Source organism: Neodiprion lecontei, chromosome 2, assembly GCF_021901455.1.
Source record: "Neodiprion lecontei isolate iyNeoLeco1 chromosome 2, iyNeoLeco1.1, whole genome shotgun sequence".
Taxonomy (NCBI): domain Eukaryota; kingdom Metazoa; phylum Arthropoda; class Insecta; order Hymenoptera; family Diprionidae; genus Neodiprion; species Neodiprion lecontei.
In genome coordinates, this window is record NC_060261.1 from 27,661,790 (window position 1) to 27,676,659 (window position 14,870).

At 37.4% G+C, this 14,870-nt stretch overlaps 1 protein-coding gene across 1 annotated transcript in view; it reads right to left on the minus strand.

The window, feature by feature from the left end:
* Positions 1–14,870, minus strand: part of LOC107222955 (collagen alpha-1(XI) chain) — a 152,346-nt gene that overhangs the window by 33,760 nt on the left and 103,716 nt on the right. Inside the window, exon 6 of the mRNA XM_046730649.1 lies at positions 10,316–10,393. Coding sequence (XP_046586605.1) covers positions 10,316–10,393 — 78 coding nt within the window. The remainder of the gene's footprint in view (positions 1–10,315; positions 10,394–14,870) is intronic.

A 14,870-nucleotide genomic window follows, 5' to 3' on the forward strand; every position in this document is an offset into this window, starting at 1 on the left:
TTGTCACGGGTGAAACAATATTTTTTTTCAGCCCGAGTCTTTTAAGTTCCTTTAGCTTTGTTTGTTTGAATGATTTTGAGTTTGGTTATGCTTTTGTTTGGTTAGTTTTGATTTTGGCAATCTCGTAATAACAATTGCATTCGTGCGAGTAATCACCTCTCTCTCACTTTCTGCTGATACTTTCTTTTGATAACGAATTGAGCTAATGATTTTTTTTTTTGAGTTCCCATCTCGTGTAATATTGCTTGCGATCAGACTCTACCTACGGCTTCCTTCTTACGGTGGGATTAATTTTTACTCGGCGTGCTTATACCTTTTGCTACTAATTTCCTTTTTCGTGCGGAACACGACTGAGAAAATCTAACCGATTTGGTATCGCAAGCTAACCTGAACGCGGTTCCATTTTCCACAGTAAACCGATTTCAGGGAAAACTGGGAAGAGGCTTCCCCGATTCTAGGTTAGCGACACGGACTCGAACATCCCATAATCGAGTTGCGATGCGAGACGAATAGTTGGGTGACGTCACTGATATATAACTACACTGGATTGGACATAATCGCGGTGTAGCGAGACCAATTAAGCGGTAGCCATTTTGTAGAGATTCTTGTCACTTCGGATATATATATAATATACATACACAATTACACACATATAATCAAAGTTCACGTGAGCGCCTATAGTTAGGAGTAATTTCAATTGTTGTTAAGATGCGAAATTTATAGTGACAATTATTGTGACAATAATAGCTGGATACGTTTTTTGCAATACAAGAAAAAAAAAGATTGTAGACGATCATTTCACAAGTGAGTATACAACGCTGAAGCGTTTTGCAAATGACAACTTGTAGAGGTTATGTCAAAATACAAATTGTTTAATAATTATATTTATCGAGTATTATAGCGTACGAATCGTGTAAGTAAAAATTCACAATATTTGAATTATCAACCGATCTTATTATAATTGAAACTGAGAACTCAGGTATTATTGACTCAGTGATTGAATGATAAATCGATATGTTTGGTTGAAAATTTTTTTTACACATCTTAAGCTCCACTTTGATGAACAATGAATGGTAATTCCCTAACGGTTGAATTGGTGTTATACAAATTTTTGAATCATCCGTACGGAACTCAGCCCATCACAGAATAAAGGATAATGGACGGTAACTTCTCCGAATTGAAAACTTCTTTTGAATATCAAGAAAAATCCGGCTTAAATACAAGTTTTTCGTCATATTAGTAAATGATCTTTTTCATCATATAATTGTAAATAATATTATACTTCCGAAAAAGTGTTTTATTTTTCATTTAACGCATCAAACGTTATTTTACACATCAAAAACATTTTTTTGTGTGACGAATATGTCGTTGGATCTAAATAGCTTATATTACGCAATTCAAATCTTGCGCGCTTTTTGTGACAACTTTCCCTACAAGATGGCGGAAATTCAGCTGTTCAATTGCTAGATTTTTTAGATTTATTACATTTAGAATAGAAATTGGTGCGAATTGATCTACCTCGCAATCGAGCGGGAACGAAATCTCACGCTGTTTTGCGAGTATGGTTCTCCACCCACGCCGAAAAAATCGTTCATTAGTGAATTAGCGTGTCGATAGAAACCCGCAGCAGCCCGAGGTTCCGCAGGATTAGCCGCAATTGCCGAACCGGACGTAGAGAAGACGATGGCGCAGACAATGGAGAAGTTGATCGAGACTCAGATAAAGGTTCTAGAGAAAAGATTGATGAAGGTAGCGGTAGCAGTCCGGAAATGAAATCGGTAAATCGGTATCGCCGAAGCAACCTGCGCGCGAGCAAGTCGAGATACGGCCGCGTCAGCTGATCGGCTAGCGATGCGCGCGCCGCGCGCCGTACAGTTTCATTGGATAAGAATTGGGTCCTACTTCGCGGAACACTCGATTTACGTACAGAGAAGCGCGCCGATTGATCAGCGGTATTATCTCATTTCTCGAAAAGTACAAGAGGCGATTTATGAAGAGATGGATCGTATGCTCCCGGATGGGGTAAGCGAATCATGCCAAACTTCGTGGCCAACACCGATTGTGATCGATGATTGTATTTTTTCCCTGGAGCCTTGTCAGATAATTTCAGGTACCATAGCGAGACTGAGCACTCACCTCGGCGGACTTGGCGTTGGAAAGGGGAGCAGTGGTCAACGGATCGAAACAGGGTATACGTCTCATAGATATTATGGTCGATCCATAATTTTTTTTGTTCTTCTATTTATGGGCTCACTTTGAATCGTTGAATAAAGCGCAATGGCGTTTACTTACCTTAAGCTGGTGGTCACCTCGCGGAGTTCGGCTCGCAAAATGCAGCGCTGGCGCTCTGACACCCCACGTTCCGTCCAGGGAGGCGGGAGTTGTAATGAGGAATGTTGGATGCCCGTTACAAGTGGCTCCCGAAACCCTGGGCAGAATCAAACGTAAGGGATTTCCGAGATCGAGTAGCGAAATATTCGCAAAAGAGCGCCAGAACTGGAGTCACGCATCCGAAATTCCGAGAGGGGACATTGTAGCGAATAGCGACTAAGATAATTCAGGCTTTTTGTTTCTTTTTGTTTTTCGAGTATCAACGGCATCGAGCAGGAAGTCAGCAACCAAGTCGTGGAAATTGCGGAGCGTCGGAACAGCGACGATTTCGAAGGAAGGATGTCGAGGCTGCGGAGGGGGAGACAACGAAGATCCCTGCATCGCGGGAATCCAAGGCGGACGCGATTCCCGCTAGCGGCCGGCGCGCCGCAGCCTCGCACGCTCGCCCCGCCAACAGCTGACCGACGAATCTGCGAAGGACGGACTAGCGACGAGGGAGCACCACCCCGCTCACCGCCAAGACCTCATGGAGCTGCGCGGAGGAAGAAATTGCGATCCAGCCCTAAGTTCTGCGCCACGATGCTACGACATGTGCGCGCCGAGTTGCGCGATATACGAAATCGATGACGGATCGGTTGTTGCGTATTCTTGCGGATATGACGTCACATAGGAAGTAGCGTAACGAAATCGGTGTTGCGGCTGGTCGACGATTTCAAAAATCACTCTATTGCACGATTGTGCGAAATAGTGGCGCGAGACAATTTGCGATCACGATTTTGGTTTTTTTTTTTGTTTCCACGACGTTGGCGAGAATTCGCGAGGGGATAGGGGATTTCGTCTTCTGGGTGTTGAACGGTAAGCGCTGCTGATATTCTTGCGATCGAATTTTGAGAGTGATTGAGCGAAGGCTTGTCGGATGAAGGATAGCCGTTTTGGAATTTGCGTGTCGAAAAATACTCGGAATTCGTTTGCCGATTCTTTCGCTTAGTGACCGTAGCCTGGTTGAGAAGATTTTGAGTATTCGAGAATGTTGTGTAGAGTCACGGGCTTGAGCCGATTCTTTCTTCTTTTGGAAATTACGTACAGCCTGAATTTCGCTGTACAGGGTCGAGATGCGGTATCGTGTTTTACAGTGTCACCTCTCGAGTAGGTAGCGTATTGTCGGGGGTGAGCGCTCGGCTTGGCGGTACGACTTTTTAACTTTGGGTTGGTGGTGATACTGATTGAGTTTCGGATGCGTTGCGATAAGCTTCGATAAATTAAGGTTAAGACAAGTGTCATTTTGGATGTTAATTAGTGTTGCGAATAGCGCTGTAGTTTAGTAGAGTACGATCGCGGTTAGCGCGTCGAATAAATATTTTGTTTTTGGTTTTTGCCCTTTTGTTTACCATTCAGCGTGCGGCTAGCGCAAGTTTTATGTTGTTTTTTTAAATTTTTTTATTTGTTTCGAAATAACAGGACTAAGATGTCTTGATGATCAAAACTCAAATAATGTTAATTAGGGACTTAGAAGATTCATTATCGACATTGATAACATTGTGTATATCTGTATTGTTTGAAGCGAAAGAGATATTGTTTCGTTGCGAACTAAGTCAATTTTACGCACCGTTTTCCCCAATGCATCACTCAACCTGACGATGTCCTGTTATGGATATCAATACTTCACCTATAGAACGAGACTGTACGATCCTAGTATTCATTACATGTAGAAATATCGAGTCATTTTTACGCACCATTTTCCCCGATGCATCACTCAACCTGACGATGTCCTGTTATGGACATCAATACTTCACCTATAGAACGAGACTGTACGATCCTAGTATTCATTACATGTAGAAATATCGAGTCATTTTTACGCACCGTTTTCCCCGATGCATCACTCAACCTGACGATGTCCTGTTATGGACATCAATACTTCACCTATAGAACGAGACTGTACGATCCTAGTATTCATTACATGTAGAAATATCGAGTCATTTTTACGCACCATTTTCCCCGATGCATCACTCAACCTGACGATGTCCTGTTATGGACATCAATACTTCACCTATAGAACGAGACTGTACGATCCTAGTATTCATTACATGTAGAAATATCGAGTCATTTTTACGCACCGTTTTCCCCGATGCATCACTCAACCTGACGATGTCCTGTTATGGACATCAATACTTCACCTATAGAACGAGACTGTACGATCCTAGTATTCATTACATGTAGAAATATCGAGTCATTTTTACGCACCATTTTCCCCGATGCATCACTCAACCTGACGATGTCCTGTTATGGACATCAATACTTCACCTATAGAACGAGACTGTACGATCCTAGTATTCATCACATGTAATAATCCTACAACGAAAAGACAAGTCGTTAATCACTGTCTAGAGTCGTAATTTCTTTGCTTGGCGCTTCCTTTAGTTCTGATTCACCAACAAAATTATTTTTGGAATTCCTCTCCTCTATTAATTTCACGGAATCTGCAATTCTTATTCGACACGCACTGATTTTCCTCGAAAAATGCCATCGTTTGGTTATGATTTGTTACGTCACGTTGCACGGATTCGCACGTCAAACGCAGGTAACGCGGAATTATAAATGTGGAATCGATGAACGATCTACGATTTGCTGCAGGAAGTGTTCACTGAACAAGCCAATATCCTTAGACTCAATCATGCTGGTATCTCAAACTTTTCTATATTCAGGATCGTGAAGGAGGTCGTATGAAGTATGTGGTAAAACATCAGAAGACCTTGTCTTCGTTCTAGCAGTCCTTAAGCTCGTCCCAGACACAGTTTTAATCCAGAGCGAAAGATGAGGTTTGTTGTATCCCAACCTCTACTCATTGTTGTCATTGTAAAGATGCTTTAGCTTTTCAAAGTCTTTATCCTCCACTATCCTGACAACTCCCCCGTCCATTATAATTGGTTTCTGTGCATAACCTTTACCATATTCGATATTGCATAATGAGGAGATGGCCACTGATATACACTCAACAAACGTTTTGCGTCTCTTCGAAAAAACGGCATAGCCCAACTGACCGACAGCCGTCCGCCTTAGATTCCCGCGATGCAAGGATCTTCGTTGGCTCTTCCTCCACAGCTTCTGCATCTTTGATTCCTAATTCCTAATTAGTGTAGTTTAGTCAAGGACGATGGGGGTTAGCGCGTTGTGTCATATTTTGTTTTAAGTTTTTGCCCTTCTGTTTAACATTAAGAGTGTGGCCAGCGCGAGTGAGATCAACGTTTCTTGGATAGTTGATTGTTCTTGAATTTATTTATTTTTATTTTCTTAGTTTTATTTGAAGTAACTGGACTAGAATGTCTTGATCAAAACTTATATAATGTTAAATACGAACTTAGAAGAGTTGTTATCTACATTGATAACATTCTGTTAGACTATAGTCTTTAAGGCTCAAGAAATATTATTTCATTCGGAGCTAAATCAATTCTACACACGACTTTCCCCAGTGCATCACTCAACCTGACGATGTCCTGTTATGGACATCAATACTTCACCTACAGAACGAGACTGCACGATCCTAGTATTTATCACATGTAGAAAATCCTACAACGAAAAGACAAGTCGTTAATCACTGTCCAGAGTCGTAATTTCTTTGCTGGGCGCTTCCTTTAGTTTTGATTCTCCGTCAAGAATATTTTTGGAATTCCTCTCTTCTGTTCATTTCACGGAACCTGCAATTCCTATTCAAGACGCACTGATTTGCCTTGAAAAATGCCATTGCTTGTCGCTAACTCTGCGTAGACTCTTCCAACTTGGATACCCGACAACTGCTTTGTGTTATTTTTGCACCATCTTTGGTGCGAATATGTCGATGCCTTCATTTGCTAGCCATACCGATAATTTTCTGTGCGGGTATATGTATGTGATGCATATCCCAACTCACTACCACCTCCATTAAAGATTGCCTACCTTGCATCCTGTGATATAAGATGTAGCTCTGACGTAATTATTCCTTGGTGGATGAGCTTTGTGAAAAACAGAATGATTGACGATGAGCTGTTCGTGCCTAATATCCAACCATGAACGATGCAAAATGAATTTTATTCTATCTATTCTTCAAAGGCGATGGGTATGCCATTGAATAGTACAAGAAATCTGAGATTGAAACCCCGATTTGTTGGGATTGAAAAAGCCAATATCCTTGGACTCAATCTCGCATGTATCCCAAACTTTTCTATATTCAGGATCACGAAGGAGGTAAAACATCAGGAAATCTTGTCTTGATTGCAGTAGTACTTAAGCTCGTCCCAGGCATAGTTTTAGTTCAGATCGAAAGATCTGGTTTATTGTAATCCAACCTGTATTCATTGTTGTCATTGTGAAGTTGCATTAGCTTTTCAAAGTCTTTGTCCCTTTCTATCCTGACAACCCTCCCGTCCATTATAACTGGTTTCTGTGCATAAACTTCTTCATCTATGATATTGCATAATAAGGACATGGCCACTGATATATCGATACAAGAAACTGCGGTTGCTCTCCCTCCGCAGCCTCTGCATCCTTTATTCCTTATCCCTAATCAATGTTACGATTCGGGCTGTAGTTAAGTCGAGGACGATCGCGGTTAGTTACCATTTTACCATTTTTTTTTACCATTAAGAGTGCGGCTAGCGCAAGTAGGATTAAGATCTCTTAGATAGTTGATTGTTCGTGATTTTATGTTATTTTTTTTTTTTTTTTGTTCTGTTTATTTTATCTTTGTTATCGCGAAAAACGACTGGTGAATGATAATCTTTTGTTTTTGTGTAACACCGCCATGTCAAAATATATTCTTTTATTTCAATTTTGTTAACTAGCGTGTGTTCATCGAGTGTCTCTTTCTCTCTCCCAAAATTACCCCTATCCTCTCCGCGGTACTGAGCTACCGAGCATATTAGCCGAAGCTAAGCGAAGATAAAGATTTCGAGGCGTGTTGACCACGCCAGGCGCCCAACAAAATCTCGTGATATCTTTTTTTTAAGGTCTAGTTTTTTTTCCAGCTTACATCGCGAGCCGCCAAATTATTGTGATAAAAATCATCGTCACAGTATATTTCAATTTTCGGAATTTTACTCGATCGAAACTTCATTTTTCAGAATTCTGCTCTGTCGCAATTTTACTTTTCGGAACTTTCCTCCATCATAACTTGAATTTTCGGAAGCTCACATTTCGGTACTTTGAGCCGTCGGGTTTCCGCCCATTAGAAACTTTGTTGTTTCGTAAAAGTTTGATTTCTTTACTTTAAGTTTCGGCACTGAATAATTCGGAATTAGGCGCTTTCGGAACTTTTCAAATTCGGTAATTCAACCCCACCCCGCATTTGATATTCTGAAGATACGACTGCAGTTGTGTACACATGCTATACAGCCGCAAGGCGATTCATCAATCACATCGTGTGATCTTTGGATGATCTAGCACTAATCCAGCGTTGCAGAGGAAACTGCGAGTGATTCAAAGGGTCATTCCAGTATTAGCTAAAGCATTTTTTGTAAATTTTTGCGTCCGACCCCCAGTGATAACGATTGTTAACGTTTGCTTGTTTTGCCTACTACTATTTTTTATCAGCCGCAACGATTTTTGGAAAGTTTATTGGCATATCGACTCACTACCTGGCAATGGCAGAAATGCCATTTATAGTCACATTCTAATTTATTCCTACGTTATTTAAGATCAACCATTAATCATCAATAATACACATTAGCGTGTTCAGTAAGACTTGAATTCATTATTCATTGACTATTAAATAAATTGTTTATTGTCTTTCTTTTTAAATGCCTGCAATAAACATTACATTTGGTAAAATATGATACTGTTATTGAGCAATTCACGCAATATTAACACCGACCTTTCAAGAAATTTTTTATTATTCTCAGAGAAGTGACGTGTTGGCTGGCTTTGAGCACGCAGTTCTGATTTCCTGCGTGAGCCAAAGCTTGCCTGAAATGCCAATGGTTACAAGGTAACATTTGATAACGCTTCTCTGAATGACTTACCCGTATTTTAGCGTTAGCTGATACTTGAATGGCCCCATATGAGTTTCTTTTGTTTTGTTTAAGATGATTGGTTGACACAGAATCGATACTCTTCGTCAATTTCTGTATGACATAGTCCTACGGTGAGTATTTATCAAGTTATTATACTCGTAAGCTGCGAAAATTTCTCTCAAGATGAAAACGTAGATTATGATGGTATTTTAATAAACAAGTGCAGAAGTTGATATTTGACTTAAAGTCGCTTCAAAATGACTTGGAATTTAGTAAATTCGTTCCATTTTATCCTACTATGTCGGATTTTATTCAAAACACTATTCTCTGCGAAGTCACTGAAACAGATTTTTTTCTTCATCTTTATTTTGAAAAAAAGGTCTCAATGAATTTGTAGAAAATATTATTCCAAATAAAGTGAACTACGGCCGAGTGAAATCTAACGAATCTATTAAATTGTTGTCACACTTCGAAGCGATTTGAAATGAAGCATGGATATAATTAAGCTTTTGATAATTCCGATACTTTCTATTTTTGTGTTTTAAAGAGATTTTCGTAATTAATGTACGACTATCTCGTAATAAAATAAATAAACAGTATCGATTTTGGCCAATACCAACAACTGCCTCAATTCTATTCGTCTATTATTCGATATTCGAAACACCATCTTCAGCCGATTAATATTACAATATTTCTCTTCGCTTTATTTGAGTGCTTGAAGGAGGAAACAAGGTTACACCCGTAATTTTTCACCGTAACATCAGCCGAAATTATTTGGGTAAACTTGCTTTCGTTCCATCGCGAATACATCGGTCGCAAAATAAAAAAATGAAAATATTTGCGAATTGGAATAAATTTTTTTCTCCTACTGATATCGAACGCGAATATTTACATCTTGTACGGGAAATTTAAAAATTTTGAAAGCACGCTGAACGACACAGTCTTCTTATTATTTTCTAATCGTTTGACGGAAAACAATGGGAAAACAAATAAATTGTCTCTTGTCCCTAGGCACGCTGCAAAATATTGGTTATTAGTATCGGATATTGAATCCATATCACAATTTTATAAAAAATAATCAATATCGTTTTCATTTCTAATTTTAAAATGTTCGTTTGTCTTTTATTAATACACATTCCATCTTTATATAGTTATGCAGATTCGTACGATACATTCAGATCCAAACGAACAAGAAACATAATTTTTCAAGCTTTTTGCAGCATGAGAAAAACAAACACAAACAAATATTGAGGCATTTTGCAACTCGCTAGGCTGTTTGCAAAGGCTTCACGTGATTTTCTCAGATGCATTGATGTACAAAGAAAAAGTTTAAGAAAACGGTAGGCCATACAATTGGAAAAATAATTTATTTCTTCACACTAGCGGTTATTTTATTACATAAGATCAAGATAAGAAATCATATAACATGAAAAATATAATATTCATTTCGAGGGCGATAAATGAAACGCAATTTCATTTTGAAAAATGTACTGAGATGAAGAAATCATGTTGCTATACGTAGGTGATTCATGACAAATTATTATTATTATTACAATGATTATTCTGAACATGTATAATTTTTGTGTGAGTTACTGGTAAGAAACAAGCAGCTGGTTTGAATGAATTTATGCGTATATTTGATTGAAAAAATTTTTTGGACACGTAGTACAGCTTTGTTTGATTCGGTGTATTATAGCATGAGACGAGCACAACGACGAATAACTTATAAATATATGCATTTTGTTAGCAGACAATGTACAGTGATAGCACATAAAATTTGGAAACGATTTAATGACAATAACAATCGTCACCCGTAGGTGCCAATAATTAAGCCTGAAATAGCGGCGCCAAGGTAAGAATTTGGAAGTGCGTAAAAAAATGAGAAAAAGAAAAATGGCATGTGTGATAATAATTAAATAAAGCACAAAAAAATTGTACAATACAAAATTTGAATGATAATAAGTAAAATATAAAAAGGTGATAAAAAAATTCACGAAACTCACGAATAAATCTTTCACGTTGAATAATGAGTCTGAATCTGAATCATTACCTGACCCCCCCTCGGCATCTGGGAAATGAAACTACAAAGGAAAAGTATAAAATTAGACAATGAAAGATAAAAGTGTGCTATTATTGGAAATTATACATTTTTACGTGTGTTGCATATCATATAAATTTGCCTAAGGATTGACCAAAAAAACGCATATCAGCAAAAATATAAATTATATTGTTACGATTTTTCATCGACATGTTGAAAAATGTTCAACATAATTCCAGTATCTTTGAAAAAACCTCCACTTTTTTGTGCAAGTTCACCTGAACTACAGATTTTGATTTATATTGTACACGTTTTTCATTGTTAAAAGTGCAATTCCAAATCTAAAAAAGTTTCTGAACATTTTTAGCGATCGTAGGAAAAATTAGCACAAGATTGCGTTCATTTGCAGAATTCAACGGATATGGGATGATGCGTGTAATATAAACCCAACTTTGCAACAACCAAAAAATTGCGAGTTAATTGGGGACAACAGAGGATCGAGTCCGTGCAAAAAAATCGCATTCAATCGAAAGTGTAATTAGTAAGAAATTGCAATACAATGCATTGGTTGTCATAACGTCTACTGGGATGATAAAATTGTCTGCACGCGTTCGACGATCAATTGTTTGACAATTATGCAAGCGGCAAATCGATCGCAAACCATCAGCGACCGAATGGGGCTGCAAAACATGTTTCGGAATGTTCGCGTTGTATATCCTGTATACCTATACATGCATGTAATATATGCATGCGGTTCGCAACGTGTTGCATTGACGTTCAATCGTTTGATTATGATTTGTTACGTCACGTTGCACGGATTCGCACGTCAAACGCAGGTAACGCGGAATTATAAATGTGGAATCGATGAACGATCTACGATTTGCTGCAGGAAGTGTTCACTGAGTAAGATTTCGTTGTAGTAACTAGAAAAATTCAGTAAAACAGTCATCGTTGAAAGAAACTGTCTGAATATTGTTGGAATTACGAAAATCGAGGTACGCGTAACCATTTTGCGCTGTTGTCGATCCTTTGTTTTGGTAATTGCAACGCAAAGTCAGTTTGTGAGGTTTACTCTACTTTTTTAGTTAAACAAGGCTTTCGCGTCAATTTATTCTTGCACAAGCATTAAATTTTCGCAACAGTTACAAGAAAATACAGTAACAGTGATCGTAATGAGGAAGAATAGTAACGGATACTAGACTTTCCGGTAACAGCTAGAAAACTAATTTTCATTTTCTACCTAGAACTACATTTTTCGATCCTGATAAAAAATGAAAATAGTTGAGGACTGAGCGGTAAACGGAACTAAAAATTTCTCTCAGTGTTGAATGACGTTATTCTAATATTGAATTAATTTGAAGATGTGTGAAATGTGCGGTCGGTTTAAAATTTGCAGAAACAAAAACGTGAGTAATCAAAGGTTTCGGAAGTATAATTGAACCTCACAAAGTTGAATATGACTTGAAAAAAAAATATGAACTCTTAATTTTAACTGCAGAAATCTAGGATTTAGCAATGAATGCATCACCACAAATTTAACTTGGAAGATCTATGCAGAATTCATTCCCGAATAAAATACGCCATTGTTAATAAAAATCGGGCAAGCGAGAAATCATGCAATAATGTTGTTTCTCTGAAGCTCATGACATAACGAGATATTCGTATTCAAAATTCAGCTCTTTCAAAGTTTTTCCTGTATTAAGATTATCTCTGATTTACACATACGTAGCTTGATTTTTACAAGTAAGACTTTCCCAGCAATCCCAGCCTTCGTTTCAACACGCTTTTGATTCAACCACTTCTTTGACCGAACCGTATATCTCAAAAATCCGTTATAAGTTATCCGTCCACACGTTGAAAAGGAAATGTACAATTCCCACCGAATCAAATAAACTTATATATTTTCCATATACGTTGTCTTGTTTTTTTCATTACGGTTGCTGAGATTGAAATCTAATCCACCGCTATGCTGTAGCAACAATATAGCATCAAACTGAGAAATAACTGATCGTATCAGATACAAATATATTAAAACGCAAAAAACTTCGTGCAAGCTGTTCGTGCAATACAAATCAGTGAAATTTCGGATTGCAAACTAATTTTATTATCAAATGTGAACTGCATACTTATTGATAACCGATCTGTTTATCAATCTGTCAGTGTTTATTTATTGCAACATTAGCTTAGCATTGTATTAGACACGCACCTAAGTTATTTTAACCGTATGAAAAAAGAAAAAAAAAGGAACCACGATTAGAAGATCGAATTAAAAAAAAAAAAAAGAAGAAGAATATCACAGAATTTGATAAGATTAGAACCAATTCACCTGGAAATTGAAATAAGAGCGTAACGATTATAATGAAGAAAAAAAAAAACTTGCCTTAATCTGGCGTGTCAGTCTTTATCTATCTGATCAGATTCTACTTCTCCAGGCGAATAGGTCGTTGCTCTTTGGAAGCGCCGGCTTAATTCTGACCGCTGAATTTAAACTGTACAGCAACTAATAGTAGCACTTATCTTTACCGGATATTAGATGCAAAACCGCAACAGCATTGTTCACTTGCTATAAAGTTTTTTTTCTGTCAAACTTCTGTTTTTCTGATTTCGAAATATTCGTAATATTTATATTTTCTCATACAATTATGAAATAAATAAACAGATGGAATGAAAATATGTAAATTGAGTGTATTATCGTGACTGATATTTTGAATGTTTATATTTTATTTTCCTTCACTCCTAAATTACCGAATAAATAAAATTTATTTCAGAATATGCGTAAAATAAACGAATAATCCTGCAACTTAAAAACTATAGATCTGGGCAAATATAAATATAAATTGTAAAACTAGCTTGTGTAATTTTGAAACAGAGAAAAAATTTACTCAAATTTGTTGAGGCGGTATATTTCGAATTAAAATCAATTTCTTATAAATTGATCTAGCTGACCAATTTCCAATAAAAATTTCAGAACACCAGAAACTGAATAAACAGAGAATTTTAGTCATAAATGATAGAGAAGCAAAGAATTAGAGAACTGAAAGTAGGATAAAATATAAGAGTCGTATAGGTAAAAAATCAAAAACAGATTTTTTTTTTTTTTTTTAACGAGAACTCACGTCACTTTTATAATTTAAATTGGAGAATGCAGTGTGAAGAGGCAAGGCGCAATGGTGTTCTTTTGCCTGCAGATGCAGCTCATGCTACCGCGGCACTTAAGAACGAGTAGAGTTTTTTCTCAGTTGCAACCTCTTCAGATATCAACTTATATGCCTTCTTATCGCGGCAGCGACTCAAAGTGCCCCGCAGCTGTTGCAGGCACAATTAGCTCAGGAATCTCGATTTTTAAGTTGGCTTCTATTTAAACTTTTACATCGTGATCGTAAGCCAACTCCCTTTTTAGTATTGCTACCGTTTTTGATAGGCATATAGTTACGAGGAAACGCAATTTGCTAGGGAATTAATGGAAGATGGGAAATTTATCTTGAACTGGAAACCAAATTTTCTTTTCTCGTCAGAGTTTACATCACATTTCAATTCCACATTACAGATAGTCTAGAGATTGATTAAAACGGCGTATTCAACATCCGCTCTTCAGTGTTCGCAAAAAAGGAGTGAATGATTTCATGTTTCATTTCGTTCTCGTGTCTGCTGGAAAGACGGGCGCGGGAAAAATCGAAATCAAAACAACCGAAAATTGAAGTTCTTTTGTTTATATCCAATTAGATCGCATCCAAATTTAATGTAATAACATGAAAATTCTATTCAAATGAAACAATCCTGCTTACCGTGAAGTATATTTGAATGAAGACTTATAATATTCGATCTAACCTGACTTAACATAACCTAACTCAATCGAACCTAACCTAAAAGAGTTCAATCAGCGTTTGCTTAAGTGTGTGATGTCGTTCTGACTTGGTTTACAAATATCGTTATATTGCCAAAACTGTTTATCTAGTTGTAGCGAAATATAGTCTAAAACCTTCCTAGACGTTGTAACTACCCACAGAAAAAAGATAATCGAAATTAGTTTGGTATGTCTGGAGTTATGAGCGAATGTACGCCAGAAAGAGTTAGTTTTATACACGGGGCATTCTATGTCAAATCGACCTTGGTCTGATCCTTGATCTCGCCGATTCGACCTGCGATTTTTGATGATTGATTCAACTCTTGAAGGCTATCATTTTTGTTCCAAAATTTTTCGAATCGGTTTCAGCTGCCGAAAATTTTTAAGAATGACCACATTGATCAACACAATTTAAAAGCCTGAAATAATTCTGAAAAATCATGTGTTGGATATAAAAATTTTTTAACCCAGAGCCAAAATAAGCCGGATCCTCTTTACATTTTGTTCGAACTTTTCCTGGAAGAATCGTTTAAAAAAATTAAAGGAAGAGTCAGTTTACAATAAATGGTTACTCAAACATTTTCATAGGGAACACCAGATTTTGGAAAATTGTCTCAAATTTTTTCATCTTGAGGAATAAAAATATCTTGACAAATATCTGAAAAATTGTTTAAAA